This window comes from Lucilia cuprina, chromosome 3 (assembly GCF_022045245.1).
Source record: "Lucilia cuprina isolate Lc7/37 chromosome 3, ASM2204524v1, whole genome shotgun sequence".
In the NCBI taxonomy this organism is placed as follows: domain Eukaryota; kingdom Metazoa; phylum Arthropoda; class Insecta; order Diptera; family Calliphoridae; genus Lucilia; species Lucilia cuprina.
In genome coordinates, this window is record NC_060951.1 from 53,948,721 (window position 1) to 53,975,217 (window position 26,497).

At 26.7% G+C, this 26,497-nt stretch overlaps 1 protein-coding gene across 1 annotated transcript in view; it reads right to left on the minus strand.

Moving 5' to 3' along the window:
- Positions 1 to 1,037: 1,037 nt before the first annotated feature.
- LOC111683599 overlaps positions 1,038 to 26,497 on the minus strand; it is a 97,069-nt gene continuing 71,609 nt past the window's right edge. Inside the window, exons 3-4 of the mRNA XM_023445693.2 lie at positions 3,844 to 4,116; positions 1,038 to 2,758 (exon numbers count right to left, since the gene is read on the minus strand). Coding sequence (XP_023301461.2) covers positions 2,054 to 2,758; positions 3,844 to 4,116 — 978 coding nt within the window. The 3' untranslated portion in view covers positions 1,038 to 2,053. The remainder of the gene's footprint in view (positions 2,759 to 3,843; positions 4,117 to 26,497) is intronic.

Consider the following 26,497-nt stretch of genomic DNA (forward strand, 5'->3'; position numbering starts at 1 on the left):
GATAATTGTCTGACGATTTTTATTGTCAGATGTCATGTGCATTAAACATGTCATGTGCTTTAAACAATATATGAAATAGTTCTGGCAATGTCTAACCACGTAAATGATTAAGGTAACTTTTGTCTTACAGCTATCTGACAATAGTGTGAACTAAAACGTTTTAGTTGGCACATAAATTTATTGTCTGGCAATGTTTTCTTACAACCGTCTGTACTTGTTTTATACCTGCTGCTGTACATTGTCAGATTTGACAACATTGTTAGAGTTGACAACCATGTAAAAAATTCACAAATCATACTTTTAAAATCGGTGTCTCATTGACGTTTTAACAGTAACAAATCCAACCAATGTTGTATGCTCTTAATTACTGACGAATTGTTACAACCGAAATAGTCTAAGAGCTTTCCTTTTTAAAGGTTAAAAAGAAACTATAAATTTTGTGAACATACCGAAAAGGGATTCTAGTAGACATTAACAAGACACTGTCAAAAATATATAAGTAATAAATTAGCCTATCCATTGAACAATCCATTGAACAAAGTTTCTTGTGAGAACCCCTAGATGCGCCATAGCTATTATTAGGTTAAAATTGATCCTGTTTATATAGAACTGTATCTCCTCCAATATTCTGATGTTAAATATGGAGTGACTTCTCGGTTAAAACTATAGAAAAACATATTTGATTTACATCATGTGCCCTACATAGACAGAAATACTCTGCTGTGAAAGCAATGTTTTTGTTGAAACTCACTGCTGAATTCGGTTTTAAATTAAATAAATAAAACGATATTAAAAAAAGTTAAACATTTGAAAAAGTTTATGAAATTAAATAATAAGAGACATATTTCTCAACAACACCTTTTTAAAGATTATTAAACAAATTTATCAATCTGTTATTAAAAATTTAAAATTATGTCTTTTTTTCCTCTGCACTAATTATTACTTTTTCAAAAATATTATAATTATGTCATTATATCAATAAATATATTAAAATTTAATCTTTTTTTTAGAAGACGTTGACGTTTTAATTATTTAAGCAAATTTAAAAAATATATAAAATATTTTAGTTGCTAATTATATATATTTTTTTTTTATAAAAAGAAAATTAAATAAATTTACATAGTTTTCTTTATATTATTTATATTAGGACTATTAAAATAAATTAAGCTTACTCACATCACACAATTATAATAATTCATTAATTAATGAAATAAAACAATTTATACGAAAACGAAACAAAGACTGAAAATGAAAAGAATAGTAAATAAATCTTATAACTATAAATAAGCAACTAAAAGTTGTCATCTCACTCATACATATTAGTGACTTTTTTCGAATGAAAAGAAGTCTATTTTACTTTACTTGCGCTACCTTGCACTCATTCTAAGAAATTCTCTTACACACATCATATAATTTAATTAAAATTTAATTACTTTTTATCATTAATAAATGGAATTACTATAATTAATGTTACACAATAATGGGAAAATTACAAAAATAAACAGAAAATTAGTAGAAAACAAAAAATATAATTAAATGAAAGGGATGTTTGATGTAGATGAATAATTAATGAAATTCCTTAGGCAAATATTTATTTATTATTTGTTATATTTATGTATGTATGTTTGTATATTTATAAGTATTTATTTGTATATATATTTATGTTTTTTATGCTTTTTTACTCGTTTACTCTTAAAACTTATTTAGCTTATTGTTGTTGTTGTTTGTATGTATGTATTACTATTTATGGATTTGCTTGATTTAATTAATGTATTTAGTGTGTTTTGTTTTTGTATGTATGTAAGTTTTAATTGTAATTTTATTAAATTTAAAAAATAATTTCTTTCATTTTGTTTATTTTAATGTTTTTTTTAGTAATATTGTAGTTGTTCTGTTTAGTTTTAGTTAGTTTGTTATGCTGGTGTTTGTTTTTATTTTCTATTTCAAATGACTTTTGCACTTTATCCTCTTATAATTTCCCTTACAATGGACTTTAAAGTCCTTCCACCCCCTTTTTTTCAACGTTTTGAATACTTATTTAAACGTAGTTAACTTACACTCTCAATGTATCTCTTGAGCACATAGCAGGTGATTTACATTCATGTTCGATTCTTTCGTTTCTTGTTGTCACTCCTATCGATCTTGACGCCGTCAAGGCCGGTGGTAATGTCAGACCGTGAGCATTTAAATCTTCAGCCATTAACATGGCCTTATCACTCGATAATCTGGGCTTTCTCAAAGGACATGCAAAGAACATGAGCAACAACATTAACAATGTAATGCCGGCTGTCATGCCGAACAATAGCGGTTTATGGATATTGGCCAGCACAGCTAGTATATCATGTTCCGTCTTGTGCAACGGTTCAATGGCACTTATATCACTATTCTTCATATGCCAATTGAAGATAAAGTTTGTATGTTGATTTATAGTCTCAGCCGATTGTTGATCATCATAAGGAACTACATTTGTATCAATGTCATCATCATCATTAGCAACAGCAGCAGCAGCTCTATTATCTATTGGGAATTGCTGTGCTGGCGCTTGTCTTGCTGCTGAATACGTAAGTGTGGGTAAAGTTGGTCTTGGTTGTGGTGTTGAGATTGCTGTTGTTGTTGAGAGGGGTATATTGGTGATGTACGAAGCTATGGCTTGTTTACGTATGGTAGGTCTTAGTTGTGGTATTGTTGTGTCTATAGCTTTAACAGCCTCCGATGTATCGATGGTTAGGGGCAATGAACGTGACATGAAACCAGTGAGCTGAAAGTATTGGTAGGAAAGAAAGGGGGAAAAATAGACTTTATTTGGAATGCTTAGGGAATAACTTAAGTATTTACTGTGTTTCAAGGTTAAATTATGAAATTTCTATTGACAATTCTATTTTCTAAACTATGGTCTAGGCCATTGACTAAATAACCAGTGGATTATTGACTATTATATGGGCTAGACTGATCCGTAGATTAGTGATTAAAAGTCTATGAATTAGTATGGGGTCTAATCTATGTACCAGTTTATGTTCTATTGACTAGCTTTTATGGACTGTTCTAATAACTTTTTAATATAATAAGCTATTAAATACATTGAATAGACTACAAACTTGTCACAGGAATTGGCACAATTCAATGACTATTGACCAGTAATTCGATGCTTATTAACCAGTTAAGGGACTAGCCTCTTAACTGGAGAACGGATTAATCTTTTGACTATTCTTTAAACTAGTGAACTATTAGTCTATGAAATAGTCTACAGACTAATATATGGATTAGTCAGGTAGTTTATTCACTTTTTTCTGGACTACTGTAATAACTAGAATATCGATTAGTGTTTTGACTAGTATATGGGCCACTCTGTAGTCTACTGACTACTATATAGACTATTGATTAGTCTATTAGTCTCCTTACTAGTCCTTGGACAAGTGGGTCCATTCTATGGACTTGATTATTTGGTGATTTACAAATTTATTGTTAAATCTGTGTAATAGTCTTTGGATCAGTTTAAAAACTTATATGTTGACTAGTCAATAAAATATTCAGTGGACTAGTTCATGAACAATAATATTGACTAAACAGTTACTAGTCTATTTACAAGTCTGTAGACTAATATATGAATTAGTCCTTCGGATAGTTTTTAGAACTAGTGCAGTGACTGGACTATTGATTAGGCTATGGACTAGAATGCGGACTATTTAATATCCAATTGGCTTGACTAGTACATTGTCTTCTTTATGAACTTCGATAGTCTATGAACTATTGACAGGTCTAGCAATAGAAAAGTCTATTGAATGTGTTTTCATATCTTTTAAATTATCTAGTGAAAAAAATTAAAAACAAATTTCTTTTACTCACCTTATTTTTACAAGTAACCTGAACACGATATTTTGTATCGGGCCACAATGACAATTGAACATTAAATGATTCTGTCAATAAATTGCCCATTAAACCGCCACCCGATACCTCCCAGGTGACCAGACACTGGTAAGGTACGCTTAATTGTTCCCAAGCAACATCGACCAACACTAAAGAATCTTGTTGGACCATTGAGACAGTGTGTAAAGTCCACGTTTCACGTATGGTTTTACTTATTTTACCCGGTGGCGCCTTACTGCATTCCTCCCAACACTGCAAAGAGAAAAAAAGTTAAAAGTTATTATAAGAAAAAAATATTCAGTTAAATAAAAAAACTACATATTAAACTAAATGATAGTTTTTGTTATTTGTTTTCTTCATGTTTTAATACTCATATTGATTTTTAGAAGACATAAATCATTTTTCAAATTGTATATACAGTCATACGCTCTCACTCGTTTATATCCATAATGGTTTTAAAAGGTAGGGGAAGTCTTTACTTTATCTAAAAAAAGTGGAACTTTTGTACAAACTTTGTTTTTTTTTGACTCAGCATGGGGGAAATAAACATTTATATTGATTCTTTTTTTTCGTTTTTTTTTTTTTTTTTTAACAAGAGGAATTTTGTAAGCTAGATGTTTTCGTTTTGGAGATTTTCGTTATTTTATTTCTTCTTCTTTCTATACGAAATTGCACTTCAAAATTAGTTTACGATAATTAATCACGTTCTGACAATAATGAGTCGAAATGAGTTGTGTTTTCAGTTTATTTTTTGGTTGCTGGCAGCTTGTGTTTTTAATTTTATTTTAATCAATGGCAAATGAATCAAAGACAAATGTTGATATTTTCCTTCATTAAGTTAAATTATATCATTTTGGTTTTGTTTTCAAGTCTGGCAAATAATACAATATTGGGTGGATATATAAATTTTGGGTTGTTGAGTTAGCGAAAAAAAATTTTTTGCCAAAAACCCTTAGAAATTACATATAGACGTATTCTATGTGAAATTGGGGACAAAATTTCTATAGTTTTAGTCAGAGGCCTAAAGATATTAAAAATCCAAAGTTGATTTTTTATTGATTTTGTCGTGCGATCATTTATGTAATTTGTCCTTAGACAGATATATCTTAGTTGATTTAGAACATTTCAAAATTGCTAGAACAGACCTTCGGACATTTTTTAGTTGATGCATAAAGATAATATAAACCAATCAATATGATTTAAAGATCTAATTTTTTGAAACCTAAACTTTATAAAAGTTCAGGGAAAAATAAAAATATGTATTTGTATAATTTACAACAAATTTTAATTATTTATAACGTTAATAACCATACAACTTTACTAAGAGTGTAGATTTCAACTCCCTCCCTCCTTTATCCACTTCAGCTAACATGTAATAGCTGTAATATTTATCTACAAATAGATATATTACAAATACTTTGTCATAAATTTGGAATATATATTTTTCTATTATCTACGACATACAAATGCTTAAGCAGCTTTAGGCTCTTGATAGTACATACAGACATACAAACATAAGTAATAACTAAAGTAAAGTGTACATTGTAAAGGATTAAAGTACAACAACGAATGACGAATATTTACACAAATGCTACAAACAAACGAATGAGTTTAAATTGTGTGTTTTGGGAGCGAGAGGCAGAAAAAGCTAATCTTAAATTTGTTTCTTTTTTTTTTTTTTTTTGTTAATGACTTATTGCTTGAGGCAAATAAAGCAATCAGAGTCAACAATTTTAAGTTTAGTACGTTGTTGTTGCTATGTTGTCAGGCACCTACACAGAAAGCTCATACCTATTCCCCTGTAGTTTTTAGTAACTATCAGGATACTATCTTTTGATAGTATATAAATGTCATCTTGAAACCCAATATTTTGTATGATAACTTAATAACAATTGATGTCACTTTAGATTACCTGTAACAAGTAAAGTAAGCAATTCATTTATGTTACTTACTAACTGTTATTTAAAGTGAGTTTTACATAACCTACTGCCAAAATGTTAAGGTAAAATTATGTTAAAAACGTATACAATCGATTGAGCTTAGAATGTAGCCTACTAAAACTACAGGGTAAATAAACCTACCAACACAACGGGGTCGTTTAGCCAACTACACTACACTTGCCTCATGAGTTGTTTGTATTCTTTGTAAGATTAAATTTAAATCTTAATTTTTACTTTACTTTACTTCATAAATTCAAATCCAACAAAATTATTTATTTTGTTCTTTTTTAACTCTTTTTTTGTGTGGTAAAACAAATTAAATATTTTGCTTAACATTAACTCTGAATTTTTTTCTTTAGTTTAAAATTTATAATAAATATCTTATTGATTTTTTGGAGTTTGTAAAATGTATACTTTTTGTAGAAGAAAAAAAATTATAACAATCAATTTATTTATGTGTTGTTTCTGTTTTTTATATTTGATTTCGCTGTCATCTTCACACATGCACAACATTATACTCATTCATGCTGTTTAGCTTTGTGTATCTGTAATATATATACATACATATATAAAAGTATTTTGAATGTCGTGGATTCAGAGAGATAGATGAATGGGTTCTTGAATGATTCCTAAGCGGAGATTGTCAGAATTATCGTTTGAAAAAGTAAAGTTAATTTGGGGTAATGTCGGCTTAATGGGCCTCAATGTCATCCTCTAATTTAAATTGTAAAAAAAGGACTTATTGTTTTATTAGCGAATTTCTAAAAATTTCTATTGATTATCGAACAGAAATGACTTTGAGAAGTAGACTAAGATTTTTGTACAATTTTATACTAAACGATAATTCAGAGGCCTTTGAAATTTTCTAAACAATAATTTGACTCGATTTAGTATTCAAGACTTAAAGCTTATTGCAATGGGTGTAAATTAGCCAAGAAATAAATTCATCATTTTAAAAACTGCACTAAAATATTTATTCATATGTATTTAAATTGTGAAGGAGTAAGATTTTCAAATACACATACACTAAATTCACCGGCATACATATGTAAGTGTTTTACCATAGATTTCCATGAATATGTAGAACTCTGTGGATGTTAGTTGTTTTTCTTATGTATGCCTTATGGTTGTGCTCGTAAATTGTCTTTATTACGATTATGTTTGTTTGTTTATTGCAATAATTTATAAGATTTGTGGTTTTCTTATTCTATGTATACATCGTTTTAGTACATATAATTTCCATAACAGTTGTTGTTGTTTTGTTTGTTAAAAACCTTAAACCAAGAGGATGTAAATTTTATTACACCCTTCCTTGGTTAATGTTTACCACAGCCTATTTTATACGTTTGTTCTATGTCTTTTTGCCTCTTGTTTTTAGGATTACTAAAGCATGACTTGTTTTTGTTTTATTACAATTTATTTTAATTTTAATGTTAAATAGTTTCTTTCCTGTTTAAATTTTTCTTCTTTAATGCATTTGTAAAAAGCTTTAAGTGTATGAATAATTGTAGGCAATTATTTTAGAAGATTTCTGGTAAAATGAAAAAAATATATATATATTTATTTTGTTTAATATAATTTTTCTTTCATTTTTGTTGCAATTACTTATTCATGAGTTTAAAAATAAATATTTCATTTTTCTTAACAAGGCCAGCCAGATTTGCTATTAGAAAAGTAAAAGCTTAAATTTTAAGTGACATTAATAATATAACAAATGATTTTAATCTATTCAGATTTATCAGCCAGTTAAGTTCTGATGCAGATACATAATCTGACAATATCTATATCATTATTAAATACAATACAATAAATCACAAATTTCTTAAATTTTCAATTTATTCATATAACAGCCAATTTTTTTTTATTATCTAAACATTTTTTTTTTTTCATTTTTAATCTTGAGAAAAAAATATTTTAAATTGAATTCTATCATCTCGTTATAAAAAATCATCTATTTACTCTCTCACACAGTTTTCATATGACAATGACAAAAAAAAAAGAAACTAGTTTTATACTTATTGCTTTAGTTTTATTTATTTTTGTATGTGAAAAGCAAAATTGTTAGCAAATGTTTTGGGTCTGGTTTAAAACACTACGGGAAGCCCCACATCCTACTGAGAACTTTTCAATTGTATAACTTAAAACATATTTGCAGCTGTGTTGAACTTTTAGTTTTGAGAAATACATATTAAAGCAAACAAAAAAATGTATATGGATCCAAAAAAAAAGAAGAAATGTAACTTAAATAAATACATTGTAACACTTTAAATACAAATATATTCAGCAATTGTATAAATCGAAATTGTACAATCTCTTTAGTTATAGAAATACACAAAACTTTCCCTTTATAGAATGTTGAACAAAAAAAAAAAAACTATTAATAACTAAAAAGAAAATGGTCATTATTGTGTGGGTTGTAATATGTATAATGATGAAAATTTTCTCTATATTTTTGCAAAATACATTAAAATTTTCTTACCCATATTTTTACACCATTTACAAGAGTGTATGGGAATGTGAATTCATTATTTTTTTTAAATATCTTGAGAATCGTTATAAGTCGACATTTTAAGAAAGATATTTTATAATAAAACTTTTATTTGTTAATTAAATCGGAATTTGTTCAAGGTACGTCCACACCAAATATTTTTAATATTTTGGAGGGTCCTCATAGAATTCTTTCTCATAGAGAGAATTGGCCTCATATAAAATTTATTTATGTACTCGCATTTTTAATGCTGTTTTCCGGAGGGCCTCTTGTATGGGGCTTATACGAAAACTTAAACGGATATTGACCATTTCAAACACAAAACAAACTTTACTTATAGGGAATATTTGTGTAAAATTTTAACGCTCTAGCTCTTTCCATTCAGACTCTATTGTGCTTTCAATTGACAGACAGATGGACGGACAGATATAAAAAAGGACCCAAAATATATATATACATGTGAATTTTAAATATTTTGAAGTATATAGATTAATCTTTAACTTAACAATTATTTAAAACAAATTTAATAACAATTGTATTAAATGTTGGTCCTTCGAATTCATTCTATTTTACATAAAAATATTTTTATAATTCTAACCAACGGAAATGGTTTAACTAACTACCAAACAGCTAACTAGCTATTGCTATCTAACTAACATTCATTTTAGTATTTCCCGTTTATTGCGACTGACATAGCCTGTGTGTGTTCCATTTAGTTTTGTTTATTAACAGCAATGTGTTGTTCGTAAACGCCTTTTAAGTTAAGTAAGTGTTATTTATGTTTCAGGCTAATTACCTCAACAATTGTGTCCACTTTGCCACCTGTTTTCTCTTCATAACTTTGTGTGATTTCTTTTTTTTTTATTAAAACATTTATGCTGTTAAATATGTTACTTTTTTTTCTTGATTTTTGGTGTTTTTTTTTTTCTTTAAGTCAAATTACCTATAATTACCGTCAATTTTTGGTTTTATTTAGCTGTTTGTTGTTCATTTTTCTATGGTTCTACTCTCTTAAGACACCTAAATAAGAAACCGAAAAACGTTTATTTTCTTCTTGGCCTCACAGCAAACAGCAGTAGGTAATAGTTATTAAGTAGTGTGCAGCAATTGTAGGTGTTAACTTTTTGTCTCGTGTTTGTTAGTAATTTTAGAGTAATATTTCTTTGGGTTTTGGAAATGTTAAAAGACTGTTGTAGTAAAATGTTAATTGAAAAACTACCATTTAATTAAATACTTGTAGCAATAAACTTTTTCACCTTTAATTATAGTATTAAAGGAAATTAAATCATTTTAAAAGTGTTTTCCAAATAACTAAATATTAAGTGTTATAAAGAAAGGTAAATATTTTTGTGTTCTGTTATTTTACTGTCATAATAACTCTATTTTGAATTATAATGTTCTTCGAAAGAAAATTAAATAATTATTTTGCAAATTAGTTAAATGTGAATGTATGAATTTTAAGTAGTTTTTGAAATAATTATAGTGGATTTAGAAATGGTCCTTTGTGCCATGCGGAGGTTCTGCGCAAAGTGTATATTACCAGCAAAAACTTTCAATACCAAATATATTCTGCCTCCACATCTTCAAGCAGAATCTGACTAATTATTAAAGTACTTCTATGTAATCAGAACGATATGTACTAGCCATGGGAAAGAATATTAATAGGTAAGTGGTTACAATTGCAAGTCATTGTCAAGTTTTTGCTGGGTTGTGTTGAAAGATGATCACTATTATCCATTAAATTTTACTTTAAATTTTAAATAAAAGTAAATTTGATTGGAATTTTAGTTTTTAATACCTCATACGCTCAGTGGCACTTTCGAGCCACTTCTATGTAATCAGAATGATATATACTAGTCATTGGAAAAATATTAATAGGAAAGTGGTTACAATTGCAAGTCATTACCAAGTTTTCACTGGGTTGTGTTAAAACTAAATTTAATGGGAAATTTAATTTCTAATAACTCATACGTACTGTACTGGTACTTATATGTTATCAAAACGATATCTAGTAGTCATTGGAAAGTATGTTAATAGGTAAGTGATTACAATAGCAAGTTATTACCAAAATTTCGCTGGGTTCTTCATTAAACTTGACTTTAAATTGAAAGAACACTTAATTTGGTGGGAATTTTAATTACTCATACTTCATACGCTCAGTGGTACCTACTGTTTTTGTTATAGTCTTCGAGTCACGACAATAGACTTTAAAGCCATTAAAAATGTTTACTCTACGAATAAACTTCATTAATTTGTCTTTTAATATCAAACGTTTCTATCTAAACTTGAGTTTGTTCATTAAGAAAAATTAAACTACTTTAATGTAAAAACTATGGAAATTTTAATTTCGTATTACTCATACGAACTGTAGTTCTGTTATATAGCTTAAATTGAAATATTTTTTTAGAGAAATAGAAAATTAAAATTTTATGTAAATTTCTAAGCAGCATAAGTATAGTTCTTGAAACCATTAGAATGGTCTTTAAATTTTAAATATAAATTTTACCAAAAAATTTAATTTTAAAAAGAAACAAATAAATGATTGTTTTTCAACGCCATGAGAATGGTGCTAAAAGCCATATAAATAGTCTTTCACATCATAATGATCCACCAAATTTTTAATTTTACTTAATTTTAGTATTTTAAATTCTATTTGAAAAGAAACAACTAATTTAATCTAAATTTTTATTTCACATTACTCATACGCTGTGTGGTTTAGTTTTACTGCTATATTTTATTTAAATGCCATATACATACATTTTAGCTTATTCGTTTAACACAAATCAATTCTCTAAAGGTTTCATATAACAATTGATAATTGTGGTTTGATAAATTATTATTTATAATTGCCACTAATTCATATTACAAATATAGTTCTCAGAACAATCACCTCAAACTATACTACTAACTACTCCCACAATTCATAAGTACCTCCAACTATTAGTTACAAATTATTTTATAATTATGCACTAGTCTACATGGATTATATTTAGATATTAAGGTGGTAATGATAATAAACTTTAAACATTGGATATTACAAATCAAAAGAGAACGTACTAAGATAGATAAACTAAAGGCATTTACATTTTCGTTTAATTAAAAATATTCACTTTAAACTAGACCCCCCTAATATTTAACTGCACTCGAAACATGAACAGCACAGACTGTCTAAACTGCAACCAAAAAGCAATAAACCAGCGCCAACCATTATTACAAAAATAATAATAATACCATCAACCACTATTGCAATTAAAACTACAATATTAAATACATATATGGATATGTATGTATGTAAAAAAAAAAATATATCTAAAAATATCTGGACTCAGCTAATAATCAATCAATTTAAAATAAAAATTGTAAACTGCTGCAGACAAAAACAAAAAGACAACACAACCATACGAATAAATGAATAAACAAAATCGTCTATCATTAAAATTAATTGCAATCAATTGAATGTATAATGATACAATATTAAATGATCACAGGATGGTATAACAACAAATTGTAAAAAAAAAATATTTTAAATAAAATAAAAAATATATGAATAAAAATTACATTGGCAAAAAAAAAGGTTAGCCAACAAACAAGCGGTAGTAGCAGTTGGCAGAGTATTAGTAAGTAGCACACAGTTCTTGCTAGTAATATTTATCCAATAATTTAAGTTTGTTTTTTTGGTATATTTTCTGCTGTTTTATCTATTTCTCTTTAGCAATTTGTGTATTATTTACATTGACATCTCCCAAAGGTAAAGTTTATTTATGATATTTTATAACAATAGTAATCATTTCTGGAATTGTACCCTATAACAAATTAGGGGGAGATATAAAGAAAATTATATTGCGATTGGTTTCTTACTCAATTACGGGTCAATAGTACTTGGGCTGTAGTAAACCAATAATAGAAATAAGTTGAAAGTTAAAGGGGGATCATGAGCCATAGGGTCACATCTACCAAACCCCTATAATTATAAAACCCAGTTATCGTGTCTTTTTTCTCTGAAATATATTTTGAAATATGTATTGGGGTTTAATTCGAGAACACCTCTAAATAAAGTGGCGTATATTCCAACTTCTATCCTTTCTCATATAGCAAAATACACTTTAATTACTTTCATCTCTTATATTACTCACAAGCACACAGCGAGAGAGCAAGAGAGGATGAGTGCTAAGCTAACTCTCTATTTGCTTTAGCGCTAAAAACTGTACCTTAAAAATCTTGACTGCATTGTTCTCATTAACTCTTTCGAACCCAAATTAAGAGAATTTTCATTACAATTTTTACTTTAAATCTAATCTAAATACTAACTACTAATCTAATCTAAAGACTAACTAACTAATATGCAAATAGCGCCATATTATTCACATAAAACTAAACGATTACTTCCACTAGTTTTAAAAACTGTTTAAAAAAACAACACTAAAGTATCTATTAAAATAAAGCGAATGTCAAAAATAAAACATAATAAACAAACAAAATCCCTAAAGCACTTGAAATATACATTGCAGCCCATATACCCTTCACTCTAACATTACTAAATTGGAAAAATCTTTACACACAACCACTTCTGTTTTTCTTGCCTTCGAAAACCCCCTTCTTCAATTAACATAATAGAGTGTAATAAAGTAAGTACTATTAACATTAATAACACTATTAAAAATCTTTAATTTTTTCAATGTTTTTCCTTATTAAACTCATTTGTTTGCCGGAAAAATAGAAGCTTATGATTAAGTCTTATATTACTAAAAAAAGCAATGAAAAAATTATTTTATATTTTTTTTTGCAGCAGTAAATAATTATGGAAAAAACTAACAAAAAATTTAAAATATAATACAATTGCTCTCAGACATTTATAACTGACAAACTAAAACGTGCTGTAGGTTTTTTTTTTTCTTATTTTTCTTATTTTATTTTTTTTTTGTTAATTTAAATGCATAGTGTGGTTAGGGAAAATATTGGTTCTCTTTTTTTTGGTAGTAACTACTAAAATGTACTGGGTACAATATTATTTGTAGAAAACTAGTAAAAATAGTGGCACATAGTCAGTATTTAGTTGTAGTAGCATACAGGTGCCAAGCTTTGGGATTTTATTTGTAATATTTTGCTGCAGTTGTAATGTTTTATTGTGTTTTTTCCATCACGTTGTTACCTTAAAGCGTCAGTTATAATGATTTATGGTAATATTTTTTTAACGTTTTTCTCCACTTTACTTGTCTGCTGCTCCATTCACTAAAATTTTTTTTGATTCATTTGGTTTTGTCTTTTGGTATGGTAAATATTTAACCTTTTGTGGTACCGGGCCAAATTTATTAAGGCGACCTTTAAATGTGACAAATACTAATGAAATTGTATTAACGTTTAATCAATAGTCATAAAATATATTAAAAATTTTTTATAAATTAACTGTAATATACAGACAAATTTCTTTAAATTGAAAAGGTTGGAAAAATTATCTATAAATTTAAAATATTGTGAAAATTTTCTATAGAAAGAAAATTTTGCGAAAATTATTTGTAAAAATAAAGTGTAACGGAAATTTTATTTAAGAAAAAAATTTAGCGAACAATTTCTATACAAATAAAATTTTACAAAATTTTACTATAAAAAAGAACAATTGGGAAAATTTTGGAAAATAAAAAATTTGGGAAAATATACTATAAACAGAAAATTTTTGGGAAAATTTACTATAAAAAGAAAAATTTAAGCTCGCTAGCTTTTATTTGGACTCTATCGCTTTTTTAACTGACAGACGGACGGACGGACAGGACCGGAACGTCTTAGTCTTTAATAATATACTTAGAATATACATATCGTAATATAAAATTCAAAAAGCCCTAAGTCACATTGAACAAATTTTTCAGGATATGCAAAAAAAAATCGTCTAAAATGTTAAAGTTTTACCATTTTCAACTAAATTCAAATCGGTTTTTGTTTGTCAACTAGGCTGAAACATGGAATACATGAGACTTCTTTGTTTTCATAAAGATTTTTGGAAATTGGAATTTTTCTTTGAACAATGTATGAGTGTAAAATTAGCAGTAACATATATTTTGATACGGTGCATCATAATGCCTTAACAGACAGACGAAAGGTCATGTCGAGATCGTCTTAAACATTAATAAGGACCCACAATATATATACGGATCTCACATGAATATTTCGATGTGTCTTAAAAAAATTAACTTAAATTTTCTTAAAAAGACTTTTTTACAAAAATATTCCATAAAAATAAATTTTAGAAAAAGTGTTTTATAAAAAAGCATTTTGAGAAAATTTTCTCTTTTTAGATGTCTAGAAAGGAAGATGTAGTTTTATATGATATCTGAATAAATACACCAGGGTCTTCATTGGGCTGTTGTTCGCTCCTTTAACAGTTAGTCTGTTGGTAATGGAACCCATGACTTAAGGTCTAATAGACTAGAAAACAACTTTATCTAAAAATATCAATAAAAAGAAAATTCAGAGAACATTTTCTTTAAAATTAATATTAAATAGAAAATTATTGAAAATTTTCTATAAGTAGATAATTTATTAAAAATCTTCTTTAAAAATTAAATTTATTTATTTTTATAAATACTGTGTATTAAAATTTATTAACAAATTTTGTTCTTTCTTTTCAGGTATGTGTATGTTGAACAGGCATATTACCAAGGTATTTTATTTTAGATTTTTATCTAAAAATATTAACGGCTCACAAGTTATTGAATTTTTATTTTTTTAATCCAAAAAGTATGTAAATATTATTGCCATTATAATCGTTAACAATTGCTAAGACGTCATTATTTTTTAAACAATATACAATGCATAATAAATGTACATTAACAAAAATCTATTATATCCATTTATGCCACACAAATCCATATGAATGAATCAATGATCTTGCACGTACTTTAAAATACATTGTATTTTTGAAGAATTTTCGACATTAAAATTTATATTGCTAAAACACAAATGGCAATTAATTGACCTGTAAACCCAATAACAATCATGAACACTTTTTATTAACATCAGCAATTTAAGAAAACAAGCAAATGTTAATGGATTTTCGAATAATATTAAAAAAAAAAACGGAAAACAATAACATAAAAATAATAAAATGCATTTGTGTTTTTGAAAAAAATATATATTTTTTTTTAAATAAAAAAGTTGCAAACAACACAACCACAGGAAATAAAATAATGAAAAACCATAAAAAATACATAGAACTTAAAAACTACCCTCCAAAAGTAAAATCTGGTGTATGAGTGTGTGGGGGGCAGCAGAGGGTTTGGTTTTTATCAAAAGGGGAGTAATAATAGTAGAAGCTCGTAAAACAACAACATGCAATACTTAAGTGCATTTTGATGTCATTGTACTTTTATGTGACTATATAGAATAATTTACAAACACACATTCACACATATACAAATGTATACAATTCCTTAAAAAGTTTATATTTTTATCTGTGAGTGTGTATGGTTGTATGCAGCAGTGTGGAGCACGAAATAATATGGTAAAATATGGAGCACATGAAAGTAAAATAAAGCAAAATAAAACTGAAAACTAAATATACTGAAAACAAAAACAATAACAACTAACTAACTAACTAGTACTATGAACCATCTGCTTTTTAAGATTTTTATTTTTAAAACCAAAAAAAAAAAAAGAAACTTTCCTCCCCTACAACAAAATACACTCAAAAAAATTACTATAATTATATACTATTTTCGTACTCTACACCACATTATTGGGGAAGATATTTAGTATGGGGAATATTGGGTTTGTGCTGTTTTTCCAAAAATTTATTAAAATTTTTTTTCTTAATAAAAAGGAAGTTTATTGAAAATTTTCTATAAAAAGGGGATCTAAAAGAACAAAAGTTAAATTGTCGTTTAGCAATTAGTTTTCTTCGAGTGTAATTGAACTAAACTCCAAAACTACTCCAGTAAGCAACTACTGCCACAGATAATAATAAAAATATAGGGATTTGTGTAAAAGTGTTGGTGTAAGTAGGTTTACATGTGCACAGACACACACACACGCATAAAAACATACAAAGATATTTATTTATGTGTGTTTATGTAAATGTTAATACTTATGTATGTATTTGTTTACTTGTTAAATGACATAGAAAAACATTTCGTGCAAAAATTATTAGCAATAAACAACTAGAAAAGAAAAAAAATATTAAAAAAAAATAAACCAAAGTAAAAAGTTGCATAATAAATAAAACCGTTATAAAAAAACTACATAAAACACTTTCTTCTATACTCCTGCCCCACAGTTTAATGAGGGATCAAAGTGTTTTCTTCTTAAAACCTGTTTGGATGGAAGAATTTTTTAACTTCTAAATAGATTTTAATAACATCGGCAAAGGATTGTACTTACGTAACCACTTACTTTTCAATGATTACTACTTCTCGCCTGCATTACTTTTAAGTAATTTTATAATAATTTACATATATGATAAGTAAATACTTTATTTTGATTTTTGCTGAAATTTTGCACATTTTTTCACACACACACATGTATGAAGATAATAGCTTTTCTGTACGCACTGTACAAAACAAAACTATTTATTTGTAGGTACTTATATAAGTTGTGATTTGTAAGCGAGAGTGTAAAGTGCCTCCAATTTCATCACCGTTAAAGTTATGAGTTCAATGCTAATGAATTAGTATTGTTTGGCTTATTTTAAATCAATTGTTTTTTATTGGGTTTTAATATTTTCAAAGAGAGTCACTTTTGTTATGTGGAGAAACCCCACTTTAACTTATCATGTAATTGCAATAACAATAAATTGCTCTTGTCATCAGTTATGTTGACTTCCAACTAATGAATGTATAAAATCACTACTTCAGTCCTTCAGCAGTCCTTGAACTGCAGGGTCATCTCCCCACATACACGTATGCGAAATTTTATGGTAATATAGAACTTTAAATACATTCACATACAATCATGTAAATAATATTTACAGTTGTATTGTTTTTAGTTCCCGTTTTTACTGCTGCTGCTGTCGTTGCTGTTTTGTAGCATAATATTTTAATGACAAGTAACAGTAGGAGTAAGAAGAGTACAATATGTGTGGCAGAGTTGTGTTGCAGCTAGTAGTGGATGTAGTCCTAGTACGCCGTTGTAGATGTCGTGATACGAGTAGTCGTAAAAAAATAAATAAATGAAAATAAGCATAAAATTATCATTAACAATGAAATAAAACAACAACTAACACTGACATATAACAGTTAAATTAATGCACGTTATTTTGTATTACACACAAACATTTGTTTTGAGAGAAATTTGGGGACAACAAATTTTGTGACATTTAATTAAGGATGGTGTACCAACTATCATACAATCAAAATATATAAGTAAAATCTGAAATTTTACTTAAATACTTTTTTATATAATCTTTATTGAGAAGAGTATTTTATGGAAAATTGTCTGTAAAATGAAAATTTTTTGGCAATATTCTATAGTAATACAATTTATAAAAAAAAACATTTTATTATAGAAAATTTATTAAAATATTATATAAAAAGAAAATTGATCGAAAACAAAATTTTCTAAAAATAAATCATCTAAAATTCTAAATAAAGAAAATTTATCAAATATTTTCTACATAAAAAAAATCTTACAATATTTTCTATATAAAGAAAATTTATGGAAAATATTATAAAAAATAAAAATTGATAAAAAATTTCTACAAAAACATATTTTATGGAAAGAATATCGATCGATAATTTTCTTTGAAAAGAAAATTGATCGAAAATTTTCTAAGAAAAGAAAATTGATCGAAAATTTTCTAAAAAAGGGAAATTAAAAAGTTTTTGTAAAAAATGGAATTTCTCAAAAATTTTCTATAAAAAAGAAATTCTTTGAAAAATTAGAACAAAAAGAGAAATCCTTCAAAAATTTTCATAAAATGGAAATTGATTAAAAGTTTTCTGTAAAAAAATTGATTGACAATTTCTTTTAATAATAATAATTTTCTTTTTAAGAAAATAAATTTTCTTAAAAATTTTCTAAATTTTGATCAAAAATTGTATAAAAAAGAAAAATGAACCAAAAGTTTCAATAAAAAGAAAATGTTCTTGGGATTATTTTATAAAATGAAAATTCTGTGAAATTTATTTGAAGAAAAATTTTTATAAATATAAAATTTCTTAAAAATTTTGTATAAAAGAAGACTGATCAAAAATTTTTAATAAAAAAAATTTTGAAAATTTTCTATAAAACGAAAATTATTATAAAATTGATCGAAAATTTCTTATAAATTTGTCATAAAAAAAAATGTTGAAAATTTTCTATAAAAAGTTAATTTAACGGATATTTTCTATTAAAAGACATTTTTCCAATATTTCTCAAAAGTTTTCTTTAAAAAGAAAATTCGTCAAAAATTGTGTGTAAAAGAAAATTTCTCGAAAATTCTCTAAAAAAAAAAATTCTTAAAAATTTTCTTTGAAAAGAAAATCGAAATTATTCTATAAAAATACCATTTTTTCTGCATATTTTTTATAAATAATTTTTTTCAAAAATTTCTCGAAAAAATTGTATAAAAATAAAATTTTGCAAAATTTTTTTTGTAAAGAGAATTTTTTTCAAAAATGATTATAAAATAGAAAATTTATTAAAAATGTTCCAGTAAAAAGGTAATTGATCCAGCAATTTAAAAAACTTTTTTCGTTTTGACTTCATTTTTATGGTTTAAGAAATAAGGTCAAAGAACTCATTATTAACTCTTCATCAATTAAATATGAATTTCCTTAGGTCAACTGAAATATTTTAAATATTTATTTCTTTTATAATAAATAAATCATTTAAAAAGCATTTGAAATAAAATAATTACTTAAAATGTTAATTTAAATTTATGTATATTGATATAAAAATGTGTAAAACTTTTATAGAAAAATATAATGCACGAATTTTAAAATATATGTATGTTGAAAAATGTGTGAATAAAATACACATCAATTTAAAATGGTTTTTTGTTCAAGGCTTTAAAATATTATAAATGGATTTACTATTAGGTAAGAGAAAAAGTAAAATAGTAATCCAAAAGGAAGATATTTTATTAAGGCGACTTAAACATAGCTTTTGATTTAATGTGTAAAAAGGGATTAACATTTCCTTACATAGATTAATCTTAAATTCATCTTATCTACTGCCTACCTACTTTTCCGAATTTTTGTAGGAAATACATTTTTCTACTATTTCCTTAATATTACTGTTTTTAATTTAATTTTTTTTGCTTTCTCCAAAAAGTACACATATTGCATTTAGATTTCCACAAAATTCAATTAAAATGTATACAACATTTTTTTCTCTAGCAGGCTTTTGTTGAAATTTGTATTTTATACATATTTAAAAAAGTTTATTTCAACAAACACATATACACAAACAAACCCACACAATATATTTTATATAAAATGAATTTTCATGTATATATATATTTTTTTTCCTTTTTGAAATAAATATAAAAAATCTACGAAATAAAAGAACAATTTGATTAACTGCATAAAATCATGATGTACGATTTTAGTACGTGATGTATTTATAGTTGTACACAATTGTAGCATTAACAAAAACTATGTATAAAAAAATAACAATAACAAAAGAATTAGAACATGATTTTAATTTTAATAAAAAAAGAGAGTGCAAAATTAAATACTTTTTAGTTGTCAGTATTTTAACTTTAAAGTCATTATAAATAACATTTTAATTAAATAATATCTAATTGTATAATTGTTGAATCGTGTTAGAATGTTGAGGGTTAGTAGGTGTAAAAAGGATTTCCAAGGAAATAGACAAGTGACAAAACTATATCACTTTTTGGAGCGTTAGTTTTGCTTTAAATTACTTTCTATGTTAGATTTGGAAAAGTGTTGGACTTTGATAGTCTATTGGCTAGTCTGCTGATTAGCAAGTTGACTGTTTATCAATCTGTTGGATAGTCTATTGACTAGCTTATAGACTAATCAGTCAGTTTTACTCTTTATTTTCTTCCCTCCAGTAGAAAAAATAGTAGCCCATTCTAGTCTATTGACTAGTCTATTGAACGATATGTTTACAAGTCCAATAACTAGTCTGTTAAATTGTATATTGATTTACCGGTTGACTAGTCCATTGACTAGCCTGTTGATTATTCTATTGGCTGGACTCTTGACTAGTCGAGTAACTTTTCTGTTGGTTAGTATATTATATTATATATTGACTTGGCAAACACTAGGTAGGATAATGGTAAAGGAGAATACAACAAAAACTTATATTGAAAACATTTACTTACACATTTTACGTAATTATTTTAGCACGATTATGACATTTGAGGCAAGTACTTACAACGTTCACTTACAAATAAAGGGTTAGGTATGTACCTACTACTACCGCTTGCAAATAAGGACTTAAATAAGAAGTAGTTTTTTACACCACTATAGTGGGGAGGGTATTTTGTGTTTGTGCTGATGTTTGTAACACCCAAAAATATTGGTCTTATACCCACCTTAAGTATGCCAATCAGAAACACTTTCTGGTGCGTTTTAACTAAGTCCGTCCGTCTGTGTGTCCATGTAAAGCTTGTGCGTGTTCTACAGGTCGCAATTTTCAAGATAATTTGATAAAACTTGCCACATATTCTTATTATATCAAGAAAGGTAGTTATTGAGAATGGTTTGAATCAGTTCATTATTTCGCCTAGCCCCCATACAACCGCACTCCCCGAATATATCAAAAAAATCGACAAAGAAGAAAATTTTTAGTCATACTGTTAAAAAATATAAAATTTTCCCCAAAAAAAATATAATCATACTTTATTTCCATTTTATTTCAAATAAAATTTATGACACCCCCAGAACAAAATCTTCTTGATTGCATGCCATTTCTACTAAAAATAGTTTTTTTTTTTTTCAATTTATATTTTTTAACATTTATCGCAAAATTTTTATCTATGGCTCTAGGATTATTTTCATCATTAGTAAAAATTGTTTGACAAAAATGGGAAAAACCAATTTTATTTTAAGCAAATAAATTTTACCAAACACCACAGACAACAATACAGCTCATAATTTATGTAAAAAAAGAAAAATAAAAATACAAAAAAAATATAATAAAGTATTCAATTCAATATTGATTGACGCTGAAAATTATCATAATTTGTGCATTGAAATGCAAATTGTGTAAAATAAGAAAAAAATATATGAAATAAAATAAAAATGAAAACGTAGACACACTTACAGCAACAAACTTAGAAAACAAACTAACAGATGAAAAAAAATATTCTTAAGAAAAGCAAACAGCAAGTTGAATATCTATGGGATACGAATTGAAGAAGTATAAGAAGAAAAAAAAAAAAAACAAGGTGTGGTTAAATTTAGTGGGTGGCAGGCACAAGAGAGTTCGGGACCTTATCTTCAAGCCAAAAAAAGTTAAGCAATATGTTAGGAAGGAGTATAAGTGTTAGTGGTGCTAGAAGAGGGGGGGGATAAAAGGAACGTGCCCGTTTGTTTAGTGCTAAAGTGACGTGATGACGAAGTTTTGAAGCAGATGTCGCTGTTACTTTACTTATATAATATAACAAATATACTATTAATACTTGTGGAAAATAGTACAAGTAAAGCAAAAATTATTTGCTATGTAAAAGCATAAATATATATTATAGTATATAGATATACAAATAAAGAGAATAAGAAGACAAAGTCGATGACTTTGAAACGTGCCAAGAATAACCGCAGACTTATTGCAATGAAAACTATTGCTGCTAATACTACTTATGACTACACTACTACCACTTAAATACTAATATTTATTTACTTTACTACTACGACTACTACTTCTACTACATACTACTATTTATTAAAAGTATGTTGCTGTGTAACATTACTAAAGTTATAAACTTATTGAGTGAACAACTTGGATTTAACTTATTTTTCTTTAGTTTTTGTTTTTTTTGTTTCTTTCATTTAGACAATTTAATGCTAAAATGCAATCATCCATATTATGAGTACAAATGTTTTAATATTTATGTTTATGTGTTTAGTTGCCAAAAAAAATAATAATTTTCTTACAAAACCAACAACAACTAAATCCTATAAGGATGTTATTTTCTAGCATTTTACTCTAACAAACACACACATAAGCTCTGTTAAGTATTTTCCTTTAAGATATTAAATAAAAAAGTTTGTTTTTTCTTCTTATTACATTTTTGATTAAATAATAACAAATTATTTACATAAGTTGTTAAAAGGAATTTCTAAGAGCAAAAATTTGAAATTTGCTTAATTTTTTTTCTTTTAAGAAGAAACTTTGCCAAAGTTAAATGTTCAACAAATGTTCGAGAGAATACTATGAATATTATGTCATATTATGTTTTTGTGTTAAATAATAAATGATTTTATTTATGGAACATGGAAAAATAAGTTGAAATTTCGTATTCTACTGTGCTACAGAAATTATTCTATAGTGAACCTTTTTTTACCAAAAAAGTCTTAGAAATGGCATTTTTAAAATAATTTTCTGGGAGTAATCCCTATTTCTAAAAATTTTTTGAAAAAAGAAAATTTGTCAAAAACGTTTTTTAAAAATTGAAATTTCTCGAAAATTTTCTGCAGAAAAAATTGATCGACCAAATTCTAAAATTTTTCTTTATAATAAAATTTCTCGAAAATTTTCTGTAAAAAGAAAATTTATCGAAAAATTTTTATAAAAATAAAATTCATAGCAAAATTATTTATAAAATAAAAATTTCTCGAAAAATTTCCATAAACAAAATTTCGAAAATTTTCTTTTAATTTGTTTTTAAATTTATTACCGGAATATTTTTACTTTTTTTAGCAAAAAATTGAGATTTTTTACAATAGGGCTCAAAGGCGACTAGGGGTAAATATGATTTTGTCCTTATAAGTTTTGATAGAGAAATTTACGTCCACTTAAAAGTTATTTATATATATTTTAATCGTTTTTTTTAGTGATTATAAGTGAATTTTGACCTTGCAGTCTTTTCTGAAGGGGAGTTAGTATAGGATCCATAGGGTCAAATGAGGCCCGATCATTACAAAAATCGATAGTGTTCTTAAGAGTCCTATAAAACTAAGCGTTGTCATTTATTGTTGACATAATAGAACATTTAACGTAATTGTGATCTCAAAATCCGTATTCAGGGGGTACGGCTGAATGGGGCTAGACGAAATAAAAGACCGATTTCAACCATTTTCAATAGCATTCGTTGCTAGATCAAAAGAAGAGTATGTACTAAATTTCAGCAAATTATCTTGAAAATTGCGATCTGTAGCATGCTCACAAGGTTAAGAAGGACAGACGGATGGACAGACGACTTATAAAGTGATTCTGAGACGATTGGTATACTTTAAGGTGGGTCTAGGACCAACGTTTTTGGGTGTTACAAACATCAGCACACACACACATAACACCCTCCCTACTACTTATAGTGGTGTAGGAAAATTTTCCATAAAAGCTCACCGGGAAATTGTCTGTAAATAGAAAATTTATTGGAAAAATTTATGTAAAAAAGAAAAATGATAGAAACATTTTATCGAAAATTGACTACTAAATGAAAATTTATCGAAATTGGAGATGGGCAACTGTCTATAAAAGGAAAATGTTATCGACAATTTATATTTATCGACAATTTTATATTTAAATTACAATTTTATATTTAATTTAAAAATTTCAAAGTGTCTTCCTGTATATCTGCCACTAGCTTTTCATTTTGAAATTTTAAGTGGACGAGGAGCCACGACCACTTACAAAATAAGTATAAAAAGTATGTAACTTTTCTACTAAAATTTTTACCCACATTCGTAAGAACACACATATGTGGGCAAAAAAAGCGGAATAGCTATATGTGTTGTGGCACCTTCTATATTAAGTATCTCTGAGATAATATAAGAGTTAGAGTCCTCAAATTTAGATACAGCTACTTCAGTGTCAATTTAATTATTAAGGACAACAAGTGGGCGAACTAGCGGCAGGGGCGTGGTACTTTACATATAAATAAAATAAAAAATTGGCGTAGCAAAACACATTGTATATAAAGTTTCTTATACAAATATGATAACCAAACTATGTTTCGAAGGTTTGGTATGAGAAACATCTTGCTTATGTTTAGTTAAGAAATCTAGGCCGTTTGGCTTAATTTATGACCTCTCTACTTAAGTAGTCAAAGTAGTGATAGGTTAAAAACGAAAGTTTCTCTTTTAAATTTTTTGACTTCATAATTCCTTAATTAAAATTTTATCATTTTTCATATTTACAAAAAAAGAAAAAAAAAAATACAAACTTTAAGAAGTTTCATAAACGTTTTCGTTTATCAAAAGATTAAAATAAATTTCTTTCATATGTTTTCTGTTTAATTTAAATGTGACTAAAGAATTGAAACAGCTACTGCAGATTAAAGTCAACTTCTTATGAAAAATTGATTCGTATCGATGTGTGTCAGTTTTCTTAAACCAATAAGAATTTTTTTCTTTTTTTTTCGGTAAAATAAAAAAATATAAACATTCCCCAAACATGCTTTGAGTAAGAAATCTTAATGTACACGATAAACACATTGGTTTCCCATTAAAGTCAGCATATACTATAGTGTATGTGTGAGGAATAAAAAAAATAAGAAGTTTGTCAACACAAATTAAACATTTATTTTGTTGATAAGAGGAGAGAGAAAAAAAAAACGTAGAAAAATAAAATATACTGCAGACAGCAGACACTTCTGAAGACAGAAGCTGTAAATAAATAAAAAAAATACAGAAAATAAATTTTCTTGTTGGAAAATATATTTATTTACTTCATTTCGGCATTTCTCTCAATTTATTTGAATATTTACATTCAAATTGGTAGAACATAATAAACAGCAATATGTGGAATGAAAAAAGAAGTACCAAATGATTTGTGTGCTTCTTTAAAAAAAAAAAAAAAACAATTTTATATTAAAGTTAAAAAAGAAAATAAATTAAATTTATTGCTGGAAAATAAGTAGAAAAAATCTCATGTTTAAATGCAACTACAACAAAATAAATTTACACTTTTCAAACTGCTTAAGAAAAACGTTAAAGTAAATATTGATAACACACATCAAAAACACTTGCCGCAATTAAATAAATGAATGAATGAATGAATGTTAATGTAAAAAAGAAGAAGTTGAAGAAGATGTAGAAAATAAATTCTTAAATTATAAATTATTGACAAGTTTAAAGATAGAATTATCTTGCTGTATTTACATATCAACCGGACCGCCGCACTCAAGCATAAAACGCAGTGACAGTTTAATGCCGCTCACTACCATTTCAATTACAAATATTTTAACAACAAAAAAGGTCGCTATCAGTGCTGCAGATCAAGCAAGGGTCAATATTTGTAGAAAATCTTAAAGTAATACAAATATGTAATGTTTATTTTAATGTTCTAGTAGTAAGGGAGTTGCATGTGAATAGTGGACATAAACTTAACTCTTAAGTAAATACTATTCTTAATTCTTATTACTGCTAAGTTTGATTTTTACTGCAAGTGTCAACATCAATGACAGTTTCCGCTTAAGACTTTCTTTAAATAAACTGCACTTTTAATCTTAATATAAATATTTATCTTTTTGTGAACATTTACTTCTGAATAATAGATATAGACTGTCTTTTGAGCAGTCTGTTATAATACAGGGCAATAATGTACAATTGCTGTTTTAGATTTTTTTTTGTGAAAAAGGCCGTTTTGGTAAATAACCGTTCATTTTTGTGAAATGTTGTTGTTTTGTTGAAATGTCAAAAATTTATTTAAATATAAAAATATTGGTAAAATCCCAACAAAAACTATCTGTAAAATAACTTAATTTTGTATTTAAAAACAAGTAGCTGCAATATGTTGCACAATTGTTACAAATCTAAAACAAATAGTGATATACAAACCCCGAAAAATGCATAACAACTCAGGAACAAAATAACTTCCAAAGAAGCAAAACAGAAGTAGAATTTACTTCATGAAAGTACTGAAGAAGACCTGTTTACTTTGTTTTTCACTTAATTACTTTTTTCCTTTCCCTTCTCCCCTACCCCCTGGATACTCCCCTTCCTCTAACGGATCTGTTGTCCGCTCCTTTACCAGTGCTTCAACCCATCACCTCCAGTTTAGCGGATTAGAACACTATATTTTTGAAACATACACTTCTAGATCTTACCGTTCTATCCACAGAAGCCTTTTATCGGAATATCATCAAAACTAGTGTACAGAC